This window comes from Eubalaena glacialis, chromosome 4 (genome assembly GCF_028564815.1).
Source record: "Eubalaena glacialis isolate mEubGla1 chromosome 4, mEubGla1.1.hap2.+ XY, whole genome shotgun sequence".
Taxonomy (NCBI): domain Eukaryota; kingdom Metazoa; phylum Chordata; class Mammalia; order Artiodactyla; family Balaenidae; genus Eubalaena; species Eubalaena glacialis.
In genome coordinates, this window is record NC_083719.1 from 59,366,973 (window position 1) to 59,384,428 (window position 17,456).

At 38.0% G+C, this 17,456-nt stretch overlaps 1 protein-coding gene across 3 annotated transcripts in view; it reads right to left on the bottom strand.

Annotated features, from left to right (window-relative positions):
• Positions 1–11,851: 11,851 nt before the first annotated feature.
• Positions 11,852–17,456, bottom strand: part of CERT1 (ceramide transporter 1) — a 127,578-nt gene continuing 121,973 nt past the window's right edge. For all 3 annotated transcript variants that reach the window (XM_061189373.1, XM_061189372.1, XM_061189371.1), the window contains 2 exons: positions 17,178–17,314; positions 11,852–13,709 (listed from right to left, as the gene is read on the bottom strand). In XM_061189373.1, coding sequence (XP_061045356.1) covers positions 17,187–17,314 — 128 coding nt within the window. In that variant the 3' untranslated portion in view covers positions 11,852–13,709; positions 17,178–17,186. The remainder of the gene's footprint in view (positions 13,710–17,177; positions 17,315–17,456) is intronic.

Genomic DNA, 17,456 nt, shown 5'->3' on the forward strand with positions numbered 1-17,456 from the left:
ATCAGCTGGGATTGTATGTTAAAAGCAGCGGACACAGTAAAGCAAATCCAGAGTATTATTAGCCCTAAATGATGTGTGATGGAAGAACCTCATTCTGCAGCTCTCTCCTAGCCCTTAGTTCACAAAGGAGATAAACACTGGTGCCCCTACCTCCCTGCCCATTTCACCGTGTGGACTAGGGCTATAGCCTCAGGGCTCTTAATGGTCAAAACCCACCCAAGTTTTGGTGCACTTCCTGCCTCAGTCTCTTCTGATCTAGGGTACGACCTGTGAACAACTTACCTCATTTTTAAACCTTTATTGCTTTTAATAGGAAAGTAGACTCAGGTGTGTGTGAGCAGCCCACTCACCTCTGGCCATGGTTCCTTCAGCAGATCTGGATGATCTCACCCACACTGCACAACCCTTGGTAAGTAGCCAAAGCTTGAAGCTGGCTTGCTGGTATAGCCTGGATAATTTAACAACTTTAAATGGAAAGCTCTTGAGGAAAGGCCCATTTTTAACTTGCTTTTAGAACAGTGCCTACCCAGGCCAGTAGAATCCAAACCTTGAACAACCTTGAGCACTCCATCAGAAAAAACAAAACTAAAATGATAAAAATAAAATAAAACAAATAAAAGTTGAAATTTTTTGTTTCCATATTTCAGTGGTACATCTTGCCCACATTCTCCTCCAGACCAAGGTCTCTTGAAGACAGGCACCATGTCTTTTCTTGTAACCTAGTACACTACCTTAAAATTAATGGTCCTCCATGTTGTTGAATGACTGACACAATAAATTTGTAATTAGGACTTACTCCAAAGAGAAAATAATAGTTAGTTACAATAGGAAGACAATGGCAGTGTTGAGGGAGCTGGGAATCCAGAGACCTCCATTTCAGTCAAGGCTCTGCCACTAGCTGTGATACCTTGGGTTATTGGCTTCGTGTTTCTTTCCCTCAGTTTCCTTATTTGTATAGTGACATACTTGGATTGGCTGGCTTCTAAGCCCTTACCTGGCTCTACAAATTCCATGAAATGCTTTATTTACTCTCTCCTCCTGTATATACATGAGCCAATTGTGCTGATAAGCTAGAGTCTAGCTTATTAGTAGAGCTGATAGATTAATACAACAGCAACATCATAGTAGTTGCATAATACAAGTATGATGGGAAAAGCACATACAACTGGAGAGGAAGAGTTGAGGGTTGAGGGGGCTGGTATAGTTAAGGTCAGAAATTGGGACCCTGAAGTAGGTTCTGGATGTTGACTGAAGGGAGGAGAGAGAGAAGTTCCTTCGAAGGTGAGCATGGATCACTGAGTGACTGGAGTAAGTCCACCTGGATGGGATGATTTATTTGTAGAGGGGACCAAGGAGAGGCAGGCTGGTAAGGCAGATGCAGTAAGGCCAAACTCTTAAACGATACCTTGAACATCAGACTGAAGTCAAGGAGTGTGGACTCAGTCCTTGGAGATAAGGGCACTATTGAAACATTTAGCAAGAGGCATTAGGTATTAAAGGATAACTCGATCAGGAGAAAAGAGATCACTTAGGAGACTCATCTCTACCCTGATTCTTCAGCTCTGAATGCTTCCCCATTCATTTACAAGCTTGGCAGTGACTGCTGGGCAGCTTGTTTGAGGCACTATCACTTTCATTTCCCAAGTTTTAAGAGCTGTCACTATTATTACTGACATTATAATTGTCACTATTTCTGACATTAGCATGAGAATTATACACAAGTAAAAACAACATTAATGGTTGACTTATTCTACATCCAAACCACCAGGCACCAAGTCCCACTGATTTTTCTTAGATATGTAAAACAATGCTCAAGAAAGCCCTTCAGTGATGCCCATTGCTGGTAGAATGAAGATCAAGCTACTTTGCACAGCATTCAAGGTTTTCCATGAACTGCCTCTGCCTCTTTCTGGTTTTCTCCCTCATTAGACATACCCTATAGGCTAAACCCCACATGACTTACAGTTTGGCTCAAAGCCCCAAAATGTTTGCGTGCTTCTTGTCATTATTCCTGTGTCTTATTCAGCTTCCTGCCTTCAGCACTCAAAAGACAGTATATAGCACATATTTGTGGTTGACCAAATCGTTCCTTACATTTGCACGGTAGAGTGCAAAGTGTTTTGAATACATTATCACACTCTTCCCCAAACAATCCTGTGATGTAGATGATTTCATATTATTTTATGGAAGAGAAAAATAGATTTAGAGACATCAAAATGTCTTGGCAAGATCAAAGGTGTTCAAGTGAGACAGCCAGAAAAACTCTGGTCTTCTGGCTTCTAAATTTCATTCCTTTCAGTTTGTTGAATGCATGGTATCCAGAAACATGGGGAGAAATACACTTAGAAGTAACAGAAAAATCTACTGGATGTTACAAATGAAAAGTCAAAGTCACAAACCACAAAATAAATTGTAGTTTTAAATAATCAGCAGAGTAGACCAGCTTACTAATTTGGTGCTACTGACGTGCATGGAAGTTGGTGAACTTGTTAAAACACAGCAACAATCCATTCCCTATCTACCTTTTGAGGACACAACTGAGAACCAAGAATCAAAAAGACTTTCACACACCTCAAATGTGGTTAAGTCTACCATTAATGCACTGTATTGAAATGCTCTTGATCTCAAAGTCTATTTCCTCTTAGTTTAGGTGCATTTCTAAAAAGCTTGGTTATGACAAAAACAATGAAGGCCAGATGTTCTGTTTGTTGCTGTATCCTTAATCCTGGAACACTGCATGGCATGTAGTAGGTGCTCAACAAGTATTTCTCTGCAACTTGTTTTGGGTGCTGTAGGATTAGTGCTACGTATCTATATTGCTAAAATTGCTGGATGTTGACGACATCTTGACTTAATTGCCACACAAGGATTCCCTGAGGCTGGGCCCAGCTACCACTTGGGTCTCCCAATTGCAAGGAGTAGTAATAGAAAAGAATCACAGTAAACTGACTAGGGGTGGATCCAAAGCATGTTTCAGTCACTACCTCAGTGGTCATTTTGCAGCAGGCTGCCCACAAAAGTGATAGCTATGTTGAATCTCATCCTTGGGTTGAAAAATCCAAGATAAAATACCCTCCTTGCGCTTGTGGTGATGTTTCATCTTTCCAAACTGGAAGACAGGAAGGCAGTTAAGGCACCAAATGACGGCCAGATTTAACCTTTAAGACAAAATTTATAGATCTGGTGGGGTGTTGTGACATGTAGGTATTGTGGTTTTGTGAAGCCAATACTGAAGTGTGTGATGTTAAGACCTCTACCCCCAAAGTTCTAGTCTTCAAGCATGTCAGCTCTTCCTATTCTGCTAAACACTATATTCTAGACATTAAATACATAAGGCACTAAAAAGTAGCAGAGTCTAACAGAGAGAAAAGACTTGAGAGTCACTCAGTAGGCCTGGAATCCTGGCCCATTTCCTTCTCTTTATAATACGGGTGATACCACCAACTACTACCGCCACCAACCACTGCTGCTGCCACCCAGCATGTTGTAAGGGAGGAAGTTAGATAAAACGCAGGCAAGGTATGTGGTATACGTAATGGAGACATTCTCATTTAGCACCTCAACAATCCTAAAGCCTGGGTGATGAGAAAATCCTGGTTGGGCATCTTTTAGTAACTTCAAAGTTCATTAAGATTTGTTCTAGCACTAAACTCACAGAATTCTTTGCAGCAGAACAAAGAGGCCAAATAAAGTAGTTTAACTTTATGATACTTGTTTAAGGCTATTCAAAGTGTACATAGAGGGTTCACAAAAAATTTCTTAATCGGAAGACAATGCAAATGCCAACAATATGAGTCCTCTGGTAATCTAGTTCAAACAATGGCGAGAAATCTGGAAGACACTATAAAAACAATTCAATTGAAAACAGCTAGTTAGAACTACACCTTTCTAATTTTGGAGATTGGTTCAAGATGGAGGAGAAGGACGTGCGCTCACTCCCTCTTGTGAGAGCACTGGAATCACAACTAACTGCTGAACAATCATTGACAGGAAGACACTGGAACTCACCAAAAAAGATACCCCACATCCAAAGACAAAGGAGAAGCCGCAATGAGACGGTAGGAGGGGTGCAATCACAATAAAATCAAATCCCATAACTGATGGGTGGGTGACTCACAAACTGGAAAACAATTATAGCACAGAAGTCCACCCACCGGAGTGAACCTTCTGAGGCCCACGTCAGGCTTCCCAACCTGGGGGTCCAATAACAGGAGGAGGAATTCCCAGAGAATCAGACTTTGAAGGCTAGTGGGATTTGATTACAGGACTTCGACAGGACTGGGGGAAACAGAGACTCCACTCTTGGAGGGCACACACAAAGTAGTGTGCGCGTCGGGACCCAGGGGAAGGAGCAGTGATCCCATAGGAGACTGAACCAGACCTACCTGCTAGTGTTGCAGGGTCTCCTGCAGAGGCAGGGGGCAGCTGTGGCTCACTGCGGGGACGAGGACACTGGCAGAAGTTCTGGGAAGTACTCCTTGGCGTGAGCCCTCCCAGGATCTGTCATTAGCCCCACCAAAGAGCTCAGGTAGGCTCCAGCGTTGGGTCGCCTCAGGCCAAACAACCAACAGGGAGGGAACCCAGCCCCACCCATCAGCAGACAAGCAGACTAAAGTTTTACTGAGCTCTGCCCACCAGAGCAACACCCAGCTCTACCCACCACCAGTCCCTCCCATCAGGAAGCTTACACAAGCCTCTTACATAGCCTCATCCAGCAGAGGGCAGACAGAAGAAGCAAGAAGAACTACAATCCTGCAGCCTGTGGAACGAAAACCACATTCATAGAAAGACAGACAAAATGAAAAGACAGAGGACTATGTACCAGGTGAAGGAACAAGGTAAAACCTCAGAAAAACAACTAAATGAAGTGGAGATAGGCAAACTTCAGAAAAAGAACTGAGAATAATGATAGTGAAGATGATCCAGGACCTCAGAAAAAGAATGGAGGGAAAGATTGAGAACATGCAAGAAATGTTTAACAAGGACCTAGAAGAATTAAAGAACAAACAGAGATGAACAATACAATAACTGAAATGAAAAATACACTAGAAGGAATCAATAGCAGAATAACTGAGGCAGAAGAACGGATAAGTGACCTGGAAGACAGAATGGTGGAATTCACTGCCGTGGAACAGAATAAAGAAAAAAGAATAAAAAGAAATGAAGACAGCCTAAGAGACCTCTGGGACAACATTAGATGCACCAACATTCACATTATAGGAGTCCCAGAAGGAGAAAGGAGAGAAAGAACCCAAGAAAATATTTGAAGAGATTACTGTCGACAACTTCCCTAACACGGGAAAGGAAATAGCCACCCAAGTCTAGGAAGTGCAGAGAATCCCAAGGAGAAACACACTGAGACACACAGTAATGAAATTGAGAAAAATTAAAGACAAAGAAAAATTATTAAAAGCAACAAGGGAAAAACAACAAATAACATACAAGGGAACTCCCATAAGGTTAACAGCTGATTTCTCAGCAGAAACTCTACAAGCCAGAAGGGAGTGACATGATATATTTAAAGTGAGGAAAGGGAAGAACCTACAACCAAGATAACTCTACCCGGCAAGGATCTCATTCAGATTCGATGGAGAAATCAAAAGCTTTACAGACAAGCAAAAGCTAAGAGAATTCAGCACCAGCAAACCAGCTCTACAACAAATGCTAAAGGAAATTCTCTAAGTGGGAAACACAGGAGAAGAAAAGGACCCACAAAAACAAACCCAAAACAATTAAGAAAATGGTCATAGGAACATACATATCAATAATTACCTTAAACGTGAATGGATTAAATGCTCCAACCAAAAGACACAGGCTCGCTGAATGGATACAAAAACAAGACCCATATATATGCTGTCTACAAGAGACCCACTTCAGACCTAGGGACACATACAGTCTAAAAGTGAGGGGATGGAAAAAGATATTCCATGCAAATGGAAATCCAAAGAAAGCTGGAGTAGCAATACTCACATCAGATAAAATAGGCTTTAAAATAAAGAATGTTACAAGAGACAAGAAAGGACACTACATTATGATCAAGAGATCAATCCAAGAAGAAGATATAACAATTATAAATGTTTATGCACCCAACATAGGAGCACCTCAATACATAAGGCAAATGCTAAGAGCTATAAAAGAGGAAATCGACAGTGACACAATAACAGTGGGGGGTTTTAACACCTCACTTACACCGATGGACAGATCATCCAGACAGAAAATAAGGAAATACAAGCTTTAAATGACACGACAGACCAGACAGAATTGATATTTATAGGACATTCCATCCAGAAACAGCAGATCACACTTTCTTCTCAAGTGCACACAGAACATTCTCCAGGATAGATCACATCTTGGGTCACAAGTCAAGCCTTGGTAAATTTTAGAAAATTGAAATCATATCAAGCATCTTTTCCAATCACAACGCTATGAGATTAGAAATCAATTACAGGGAAGAAAACGTAAAAAGCATTAACACATGCAGGCTAAACAATACGTTACTAAATAACCAAGAGATCACTGAAGAAATCAAAGAGGAAATCAAAAAATACCTAGAGACAAATGACAACGAAAACACGACGATCCAAAACCTATGGGATGCAGCAAAAGCAGTTCAAAGAGGGAAGTTTATAGCAATACAATCCCACCTCAAGAAACAAGAAAAATCTCAAATAAACAACCTAAGCTTACACCTAAAGCAACTAGAGAAAGAAGAACAAACAAAACCCAAAGTTAGCAGAAGGAAAGAAATCATAAAGATCAGAGCAGAAATAAATGAAATAGAAACAAAGAAAACAATAGCAAAGATCAATAAAACTAAAAGCTGGTTCTTTGACAAGATAAACAAAATTGATAAACCATTAGCCAGACTCATCAAGAAAAAGAGGGAGAGGACTCAAATCAATAAAATTAGAAATGAAAGAGGAGAAGTTACAACGGACACTGCAGAAATACAAAGCATTGTAAGAGACTACTACAAGCAATTCTATGCCAATAAAGTGGACAACCTGGAAGAAATGGACAAATTCTTAGAAAGGTATAACCTTCCAAGACTGAACCAGGAAGAAACAGAAACTGTGAGCAAACCAATCACAAGTGATGACATTGAAACTGTGATGAAAAATCTTCCAACAACAAAAGTCCAGGACCAGATGGCTTCACAGGTGAATTCTATCAAACATAGAGAAGAGCTAACATCCATCCTTCTCAAACTCTTCCAAAAAAGTACAGAGGAAGGAACACTCCCAAACTCATTCTATGAGGCCACCATCACCCTGATACCAAAACCAGACAAAGATACTACAAAAAAGGAAAATTACAGACCAATATCACTGATGAATATAGATGCAAAAATCCTCAACAAAATACTGGCAAACAGAATCCAACAACACATTAAAAGGATCATACACCATGATCAAGTGGGATTTATCCAGGGATGCAAGGATTCTTCAATATATGCAAATAAATCAATGTGATACACCATATTAACAAATTGAATAAAAACCATATGATTAGCTCAATAGACGTAGGAAAAGCTTTTGACAAAATTCAACACCCATTTAGGACAAAAACTCTCCAGAAAGTGGGCACAGAGGGAACCTACCTCATCATAATAAAGGCCATATATGACAAACCAACAGCAAACATCACTCTCAATGGTGAAAAACTGAAAGCATTTCCTCTAACATCAGGAATAAGACAAGGATGTCCACTCTCGCCACTCTTATTCAACATAGTTTTGGAAGTCCTAGCCACAGCAATCAGAGAAGAAAAAGAAATAAAAGGAATACAAATTGGAAAAGAAGAAGTAGAACAGTCACTGTTTGCAGATGACATGATACTATACATAGATAATCCTAAAGATGCCACCAGAAAACTACTAGAGCTAATCAGTGAATCTGGTAAAGTTGCAGGATACAAAATTAATGCACAGAAATCTTTTGAATTCCTATACACTAACAATGAAAGATCAGAAAGAGAAATTAAGGAAACAATCCCATTCACTATTGCAACAAAAAGAATAAAATACCTAGGAATAAACCTACCTAAGGAGGTAAAAGACCTGTACTCAGAAACCTATAAAGACACTGATGAAAGAAATCTAAGATGACACAAACAGATGGAGAGATATACCATGTTCTTGGATTGGAAGAATCAATATTGTGAAAATGACTATACTATCCAAAGCAATCTACAGATTCAATGCAATCCCCATCAAATTACCAATGGCATTTTTTACAGAACTAGAACAAAAAATCTTAAAATTTGTATGGAGACACAAAAGATCCCGAATAGCCAAAGCGATCTTGAGGGAAAAAAACGGAGCTGGAGGAATCAGACTCCCTGACTTCAGACTATACTACAAAGCTACAGTAATCAAGACAATATGGTACTGGCACAAAAACAGAAATGTAGAGCAATGGAACAGGATAGAAAGCCCAGAGATAAACCCAAGCACCTATGGTCAACTAATCTATGACAAAGGAGGCAAGGATATACAATGGAGAAAAGACAGTCTCTTCAATAAGTGGTGCTGGGAAAACTGGACAGCTACATGTAAAAGAATGAAATTAGAACACTCCGTAACACCATACACAAAAATAAACTCAAAATGGATTAAAGACCTAAATGTAAGACCGGACACCATAAAACTCTTAGAGGAAAATATAGGAAGAACACTCTTTGACATAAATCACAGCAAGATCTTTTTTGACCCACCTCGTAGAGTAATGGAAATAAAAACAAAAATAAACAAATGGGACCTAATGAAACTTAAAAGCTTTTGCACAGCAAAGGAAACCATAAACAAGATGAAATGACAACCCTCAGAATGGGAGAAAATATTTGCAAACAAATCAACTGACAAAGGATTAATTTCCAAAATATACAAGCCGCTCATGTAGCTGAATATCAAAAATAGAAACAACCCAATCCAAAAATGGGCAAAAGACGTAGACATTTCTCCAAATAAGATATACAGATTTGCAACAGACATATGAAAGGATGCTCAACATCACTAATCATTAGAGATATGCAGATCAAAACTACAATGAGGCATCACCTCACACTGGTTAAAATGGGTATCATCAGAAAATCTACAAACAACACACGCTGGAGAAGTTGTGGAGAAAAGGGAACCCTATTGCACTGTTGGTGGGAATGTAAACTGATACAGCCACTATGGAGAACGGTATGTATGTTCTTTAGAAAACTAAAAATAGAATTACTATATGACCCAGCAATCCCACTACTGGGCATATACCCTGAGAAAACCAGAATTCAAAAGGACACATGCACCCCAATGTTCACTGCAGCACTATTTACAATAGCCAGGTCATGGAAGCAACCTAAATGCTCATCGAAAGATGAATGGATAAAGATGTGGTACATATATACAATGGAATATTACTCAGCCATAAAAAGGGATGAAATTGGGTCATTTGTAGAGACGTGGATGGACCTAGAGACTGTCATGCAGAGTGAAGCAAGTGAGAAAGAGAAAAACAAATATTGTATATTAATGCATATACGTGGAATCTAGAAAAATGGTACAGATGAACTGGTTTGCAAGGCAGAAATAGAGACACAGATGTAGAGAACAAACGTATGGACACCAAGGGGGGAAAGCGGGGGGGTGGGGGTGGGGGTTGGTGACGGTGGGATGAATTGGGAGATGGGGATTGACATGTATACACTAATATGTATAAAATAGATAACTAATAAGGACCTGCTGTTTAAAAAGTAAAGAAAAAAAAAAAACTACACCGTATTTACAGGTTATATTCCAAAGCCAAGCCTAAGGCAAAAGCTGCAGTAAGTTAAAATTATTCTTGAAAAACTTCTTAAAAGTGTGCCATGAGGGTGACAATACTATTTCTCTGTCAATTAACCCAACACAACAGCCAGATGTTCTCTCCAGCATCCCCTGAGATTAAGTAGTTGGCTTGTATGTGAGGTCATATTGTTTGGATGGTATTTCTCTTTGAACACCAGGAGAGAAATATGCTCAGTGCCTTTCAATATGGAGGAAACCAACGACCGAGTGAACTGCAAATCCACACTTCCCATCTCATGGTGGTTCTAGGGCATAAGTTCCCTGAGTGTAACAAGTGGAGCTGGTCATGTTATTTAAATAAATGAGGGATGATTTTTTTATGGTTAAAACACATATAGCTAACTTTCATGTGTGTATGACTGGCTGGGTTTTAGAAACACCCAGTTGCATATGGCTTCACTCTCTAGCAACTGAAAAAAAATTTTGGACCAGGGTCCATAGGTTAAAAAAAAAAAAAAAAAAAAAAAATCATTTAAAACTGTAACCTACTACACACACACACACACACACACACACACACGTCTGTGTGTGTATATACAATACATGCATATACATACATACACATATATATGTAAAAAGGTTCACAAAATATTTACCTTTATTACATCCTATATATTTGATCTATTCCATTCTGTTCTACTTTGTTAAAATTTTTTTAGGTTGCAACTCAGTAGCTCTCTTGATGCCCAACCGGGTTACAACATACAGTTTGAAGAACATTGAACTGGAGTATTTCAAGCTCTTAACTACTCAGAGAATTATGTAGGGCAGTACCTGGGGTTTAAGAAAAACAATCAAGCAAGCACATTTGTCCATAATATTTTAATACTTTTCCACTTTTAAATACTGGTTTTAATTTTGTGATTGTAACATGGAAGATCCAACTTTATTATTTTTTAAAAACATCACCAGGATCATAAAGCTATTTAGAATACACTCTACACACTCCCAAGGTACTTTAAAATGATTATGTTTTGAGTCTGTAGATGAACAATGACAATAATCCAAATACACTGTCTGTACAACTTGGATCAAATACTGGTGAAAGTGTTTAACTGGACAAACAACTGATAAGCTTAAAGATAATCAGCACAATTTCACAAGAGAACCAGCTCAGCCCACCTAAAATTTTCTCAATAGCAATTGACACTGATGTTGTATAGGAGTACAAATTAGTTGATGAAACTGAACAAATGGGAACCCCATTCCTCCTTTTCCTTCTTTTGTATTCCTACATCCCTCCCAGTCATCCTCTTCCTTGGTCTGGCTACCCCTGTGGCGAACCCAAATCAAGAGCTGCTATGATCACCCTCCACCTCAAAATCAGGAGCCCTGAATTCCAAGTGAAATACTGTGCTCTCTTGAACTGTACAGTGGGCACTCAGGGACAAAACCCCTCATCACCAATATTTTTCATGTTTCTATCACAGTACAAAAGAGTAACTGAGTAGAAAAGAGAGTAAAATGGTAACTTTTTTTTTTGCTTGGGGAAGAGAAGTAGGAAATAACTGTGGATGAGAAAACATCATGTATATTCAATATGTAGGAATTAGCCTTATGGAAATAATTCTAGAGGGTCTGAATGCTGTCTAAAGGTCTAGTACCTCTCCAAATTTTGATCTCTTTTAAACTCCTTTCATATTCCCCAACTCATTTCTAAATCTGGTTGGGCAGGATTAACCCTAGTGAAGTACCAGTGCAATTATCTGAAGGTAAAATGTATCTTTTTCTTTTCTTCTTTTTTTTTAATACAAATATTTTTCCTGTAATCATTTTATTTACAGAATTGCAAAAGTATATCATTAACATTTAGTGCAAATGCAACTAATGTAGGTTTAGACACTGCTCTGTAAACTTTCCATACCTTTGTAAAATAAAGCTATCCAATTTAGTCATGATAGTACCAGAAATGGCAAACAGAGAAACATTTACAGTGGGCATATAGAATTGTTTTTGAAGATTCCCATCAGTGGCTATGGTGAATAAACCTTCCCTCCCCATCCCTCCCATACTCCCAACCCTAATCCCACAACTGATTGTAAAATAAAATACACATTTGAGGTATAAACTTCTCTTTTTTAAACATCACAATATAAAATGTTAACTGGTGATGTAGTAAACTGATAAGATAATTTGCCTTAACTAGCATTACCACCATGTAGGCACTTTTTCCCTATAGTCAAATTATGAATAGTATTTTTCTGTAATAAGGCATATTCCATGCACATCATTTAGAGAAAGGTAAATTAAAAAATAGAAAAGATTTATGGAGCATGAAATCTGCGTGCATGTAATGTAAGCATATGTTTTATATGTATTTTCCTCTCTGTACAGACTAATAAATACCACTTTATCTGATGCAAGTAATTCACTTCCAGGATTGTGTATATTAAGTGATCAGACTAATCCCATCATTAAATTATCACCTTGCATTTATCATTAAGACTCCATTACCATGTAGGAAATATATACAGGACATGTTCCACGTGACATGATTTTCTGCTTTACAAAATGGGTCTGGTTTCTGTGTTTCTATAGAGATGAACAAGTCAGCAAAGCATCTACAAAATGCCTCTGATTTACGTAAGCACATTTGTGTATAAACACAGTGAAGATTCTGAAGTGGGCAGTCATTTCTACTTCAATGAGTACCATTCCCTGCCTCTGCTCCATGTTTCAGGGTTTTTCAAAGGGGCCTAAAACTAAAAAAGGTATTTTACGTTTAACTTCTTACAGCAACTAAAGAAAGAATTTCAGTTTGAATCACAAGGACTTCTTTACTGCCCTGCTGAAGTTTCTGATCAAGAGGCAAACAGGAGCGGTGCCCACATTTTCTATGCATATCTTGCAACGTATCTTTTAAACTGACCCAAATTAGAAGAACAAACACGTGTTACTGAATACTAGAAATATAGAATCAAATGCCAAACTTAAACAGTGAGATTTGCTGGAACATGTAATACCGTATATCCTCTCACAAATTTCAGGAAAACATGAGCTCATTTTATTCTGACCGTTTTACCAGAAAGTAGTTTATGCCTATAAGGTTGTACAGATGTTTCTGTTTGGAGGCAGGCAGAACCAATTTAGAAATTACCAAATTGTGTTTGTAACAAACTGAAAAAAATCTGTAGCACACAGTACACAACTAAAAATACAATAGAAATATAAAGATATCTGGAGAAAAAAATAAAGCTTTTCACTCTTTCTCCATCAGAACCAAAGTTCTTCATGGGAGTAAGACTATAGAAAAGGCGAAATCACAGGTTATTGACAGCCCTCAGTTATTAAGAGACACTTTACATGACAACATGAATTATTATAGAAATCAGCAGCAATGAATTCTATGATTATACAAAGCAAAAAAGTCAAAAAATTCTGGACACAGATTTGACTGTAGGCCTAAAAAAAGAACCCCATCCAGAAATTTGGTGCACAGAAAGCACATGCCCCATGTGCGTCCAACTTTTGTGCTTTTCTCTTGTGCACAAAGCCTGGTACAACTGAGGATCTTAGGCCAAACCATAGTAAATTAAAAATTCTGAAAAAGTTTCCAAAAATTAAAGCATCGATTCCTAGTTGTGATTCAAAGTTGATTTTTTTTCTCTTCTAGGAGCAAGCAAATAAAAATATAGCCATATACATGTAATTTTACATGTATTTATAGTTATATGCTGAGCGAGGAGATCTAGCAGAAGACAGCTAGTGTTAAGATGTTCAGCTCTGCTATTGGAGTATTTCTTCACTTTTGTACACAAGGCCAAGGTGTTGGGCCATAGACAAGGCTATAGATCCTATGTTCCAGCTTAGAGCATTCAATTTTGTTTTTTAATTTTCTTCCTCCAACATGGAATGTCACACAGCCTTGCTTCAGTCGCTGCAGGGAAGAAAATGGCAGGTAAGACATTCAGCGCTGTATCACTTACTAACAGCTGCTGCAGGACGACCAGAACAGACTCCTACCTTCTGAATTCTCATAATGCACAGAATCTTTATCGAAGCTTATATTTTAAGGATTTTTCACCTTTAAGAATATAAAATTATTCACTTTACATATTTGAAATTTATCATCAGAAAGGAATAGAAGGTATAAGAAATGTTTCGAAAGTTAGAAAAAACTAAAAAGGGCAATGTGCTACAAGAAGCAAAGAGGGAATCAAGTAGAGGTTTCTGGATCTGTATCCCATAAACTGGAATTTCCTTCTTCTTAGTGTTCAATAAAAACTATGCTATACAATATCATTTATCAAGAGTTTAAAAAATTTATTTAGGCTATGGGAAAGAGGTCTGCCTTATCTTAAGAAATACTGTGTCAAATGAGTTTAAGAGTTTTGACTAAGTTTTAAATATCTTTGGGCCTCATTAACTCTTTATGGAATTTCCCTAAAGATGATACACACTATTTAAAGTTACTATTTCTCCATCACCAAAATTAAGAATGTTAGCTTTCCTAAGGTTTCAATGCTAGGATCCACTTCATACATACATCTTCTAAAATTATTATGAAACAATTATTACTTTAGGTAAATGAAGATTTACTTTAGGTAAATGAAAATTTGGTTCTCTGCCAGAAAGAAGCTCAATCTGGACTCAAAGGCCAAAGCTAAGTTTTGGCCAGTGAGTCTTTCCAGTTCTATCTTTACACACACACACACACACACACACACACACACATGTCCACAAACAATGCTACCATCTCCTTCCCCTAAGATGAATTCTTTTCCAAGGATTTCGAGCCCTTCCCTCTAGGTCCACAAAAGAAGAATGTGTACACTCGTGGGCGCACACACAATCAGTCAATAAAACAATGCCCCAAATCCAACAGTTTAGAGGCAAATGCTGTGGACATGTTAGCATGTATTTTGCAAATATTTTCCAAATTATTCTTCTCCAACATAGTTGAGAGCATGTTTTATTATATAACTGCATTCTGATTTCTTTTGCTTAATACCCAGTTATATTTTCTACCCTTCTCTGCAAGGCTGAAGGTAGAGGTGAAGAGGGAAAACAGATACAGCTGCAAGCTTGGTCTTGGTTTGAGCAAACAGCAACTCTAGAACTCTTAAGGCTGTGGGCAGAGACACCCAGCTAAGTAAGGTGACAAGCCTGCTGCCATCATGTGGCATCAGGTTTATTTGATAAATACAATGCAGTGACAGAATCAATAAGAAGTTATGTGTCCAGATCGAGCCATAACAATTCTAAAGTACAAGATATCCTAAAAATAGTGCATTTTGGCAGTGCATTTATGCTTTAAGAGAATCCCTCAAAGGTCAGGCTTTGTCCCAAACACTAACCATTCAGAGAAGTAAGACTAGAACCTATTTAACATTTTCATGTAACCTGTTTTCCTGGGAAAAGCTACATATCTGGGACATCAATGCACTAACCCTTGTGTTACTGTCTGAAAATAAATTTAGGCTTTGAGGTCTTTTTTTTAAGAAATAGCACACTATAAACATTATCAGAAACCAGACTTAATTAAAAGTATAGTCACTACAGTTGACCCTTGAACAACATGGCTTTGAACTGCGCACATCCAACTTATATGCACATTCTTTTCAGTACTACACGATCTGGGGTTGGTTGAATCCTCGATGCAGAGGCACCTAGGACATGGAGGGCGGACTGTAAGTCATACTCAATTTTCATCTGTGCAGAGGGCCAGCGCCCCTAACCCCCACGACGCTCATGGGTCAACTGTATATGGTTATTAACTATATTATTTTTATCTAAAGAAATTGACTCAAGAATATAAATTTCTCAGCCAATGATTTAACAGTCAGTGTAGGTGAGCATGAGAGGATGGTCATAAATACTTACTGCTTGTGAATTATACTTTGGTAATATCTATTACAAATTTAAATGTTAATAGTCAGAGTTTCACAGAAATTGAATTATACAAATGGTTCTCAAATGGATGAAAAGATGCTCAAATTCATTTGTAACAAGAGGACTACTACAGTTTTGTTTTTTGGCCACACCACGTGGCTTGTGGAATCTCAGTTCCCCGACCAGGGATTCTGGAATCCTAACCACTAGGCCACCAGGGAACTCCCAAGAGGACTACAATTTAAACTACACTGGGAGAGTATTTTTCACCTATCAAGTTGGAAAAAAATCAGAAAGTTTTATTTCATACATTGTGTGAGAGGGTCAGAGAAACAGGCACTCCAACATGTTATTGCTGGTGAGATGGTAAATTAATACCACCTCTACAGAGGCCAATATCTAAATTACAAATGCACAAGCCCCCCAGAAGTGCCAGCAGTGTCACATCTAGTAATCTACCCACATACAAAATGACACATGGATATGACTGCAGTACTGTGTGCTCTAGCAAAAATTAGAAACAACTTTAACATCTACAAATGGAGAATTGGTTAGATAAATTGTGTACATCCATACAAATGGGATTCTACATAGCCATAAACAAAGAATAAAGCAGCTCTGCACCAATACGGAAAGACCTTCAAGATAAAGCACATGCAGAAGCAAGATGCAGAACCCTGTGTAGAGTATGCAATTTTTTTCAATAACTATAAGTGTATGTGTGGGAGGAATACACTTGTATTTGCTTATTCAGGTGAAAATGAAACATCTCTGGAAAGACACAAGAACCTACTCACAGCGGCTATACACTTGGGTGCGTGTGTGTGGGGGGCGAGTGTGGTGGTGCAGAACTGGGTGAGCAGGGGACGGGGGATGAATTTTACTGTGTATCTTTTCATACTTTTGACTTCTGAACCATGTTAACATGTCACTTATTTAAGAAAAATTAAAGAGTTCAGCTCCTTGCACAAAGATAGTGCAGCATTATTTGACAGTAAAAATATGGAACCAACCAGACATTAACATGGGACAGTGGTTAATAAATTCTGCAACATTTATACAACAGATGTTAAAAGAATGAGATGGTTTTGTATGTCTCATATCTTTATATGGACTAATAGTCAAGATATATTAAGTAGAAAAAGCAAGCTGCAAGATAATGCTTTGAAAAAAAAATTATTAGATATATGTCAATTCATATGTACAAGTCTGGAAGAATATACGACAAACCTAACACTAATTTCTGGGAAGGGAGAAACATAGGGGATTTGTACTTCTGAAATTTTATAGTTCTATAATATTAAAATTTCCTTCAATTAAGCAGACATTATCTAACATAAACAGAAAAAATAATGAAAAATTAAGTTTTAAAGGCTATAAAAACTACAACTCTTCACATCTGGAAACATCATGTAAAAGAAACTACTTTCAAAAATTAACTAACTTGTAATGTCTGCAGAGCCATATTAGTCTATAAAGCTTAAAAAAAGGAATAACGTATATTTTCCAGTACCTGTTAATACTAGAACAAAATAGGTTTTCCTGCAGTTTTTTCTTGTACGTAAGAAGTAAAACGTTTTAGAAACTTTGGATACTCTCGCTTTGCCACTGCCCTTAACACTGAGGCTGGTGCCCATCCTCCAGGGTTTACTGTGAGACAAAGGAAAATGAAAACTGTTAAGATAATTCTCCAAATACGTATAACGCACTCATTTTGTTCCTTTGTTTTTTAAAAATTCCTCACGTTGAAAAAGCATCTCTTAAAAGTCTTGACCACTCAGTCCTTAGTACT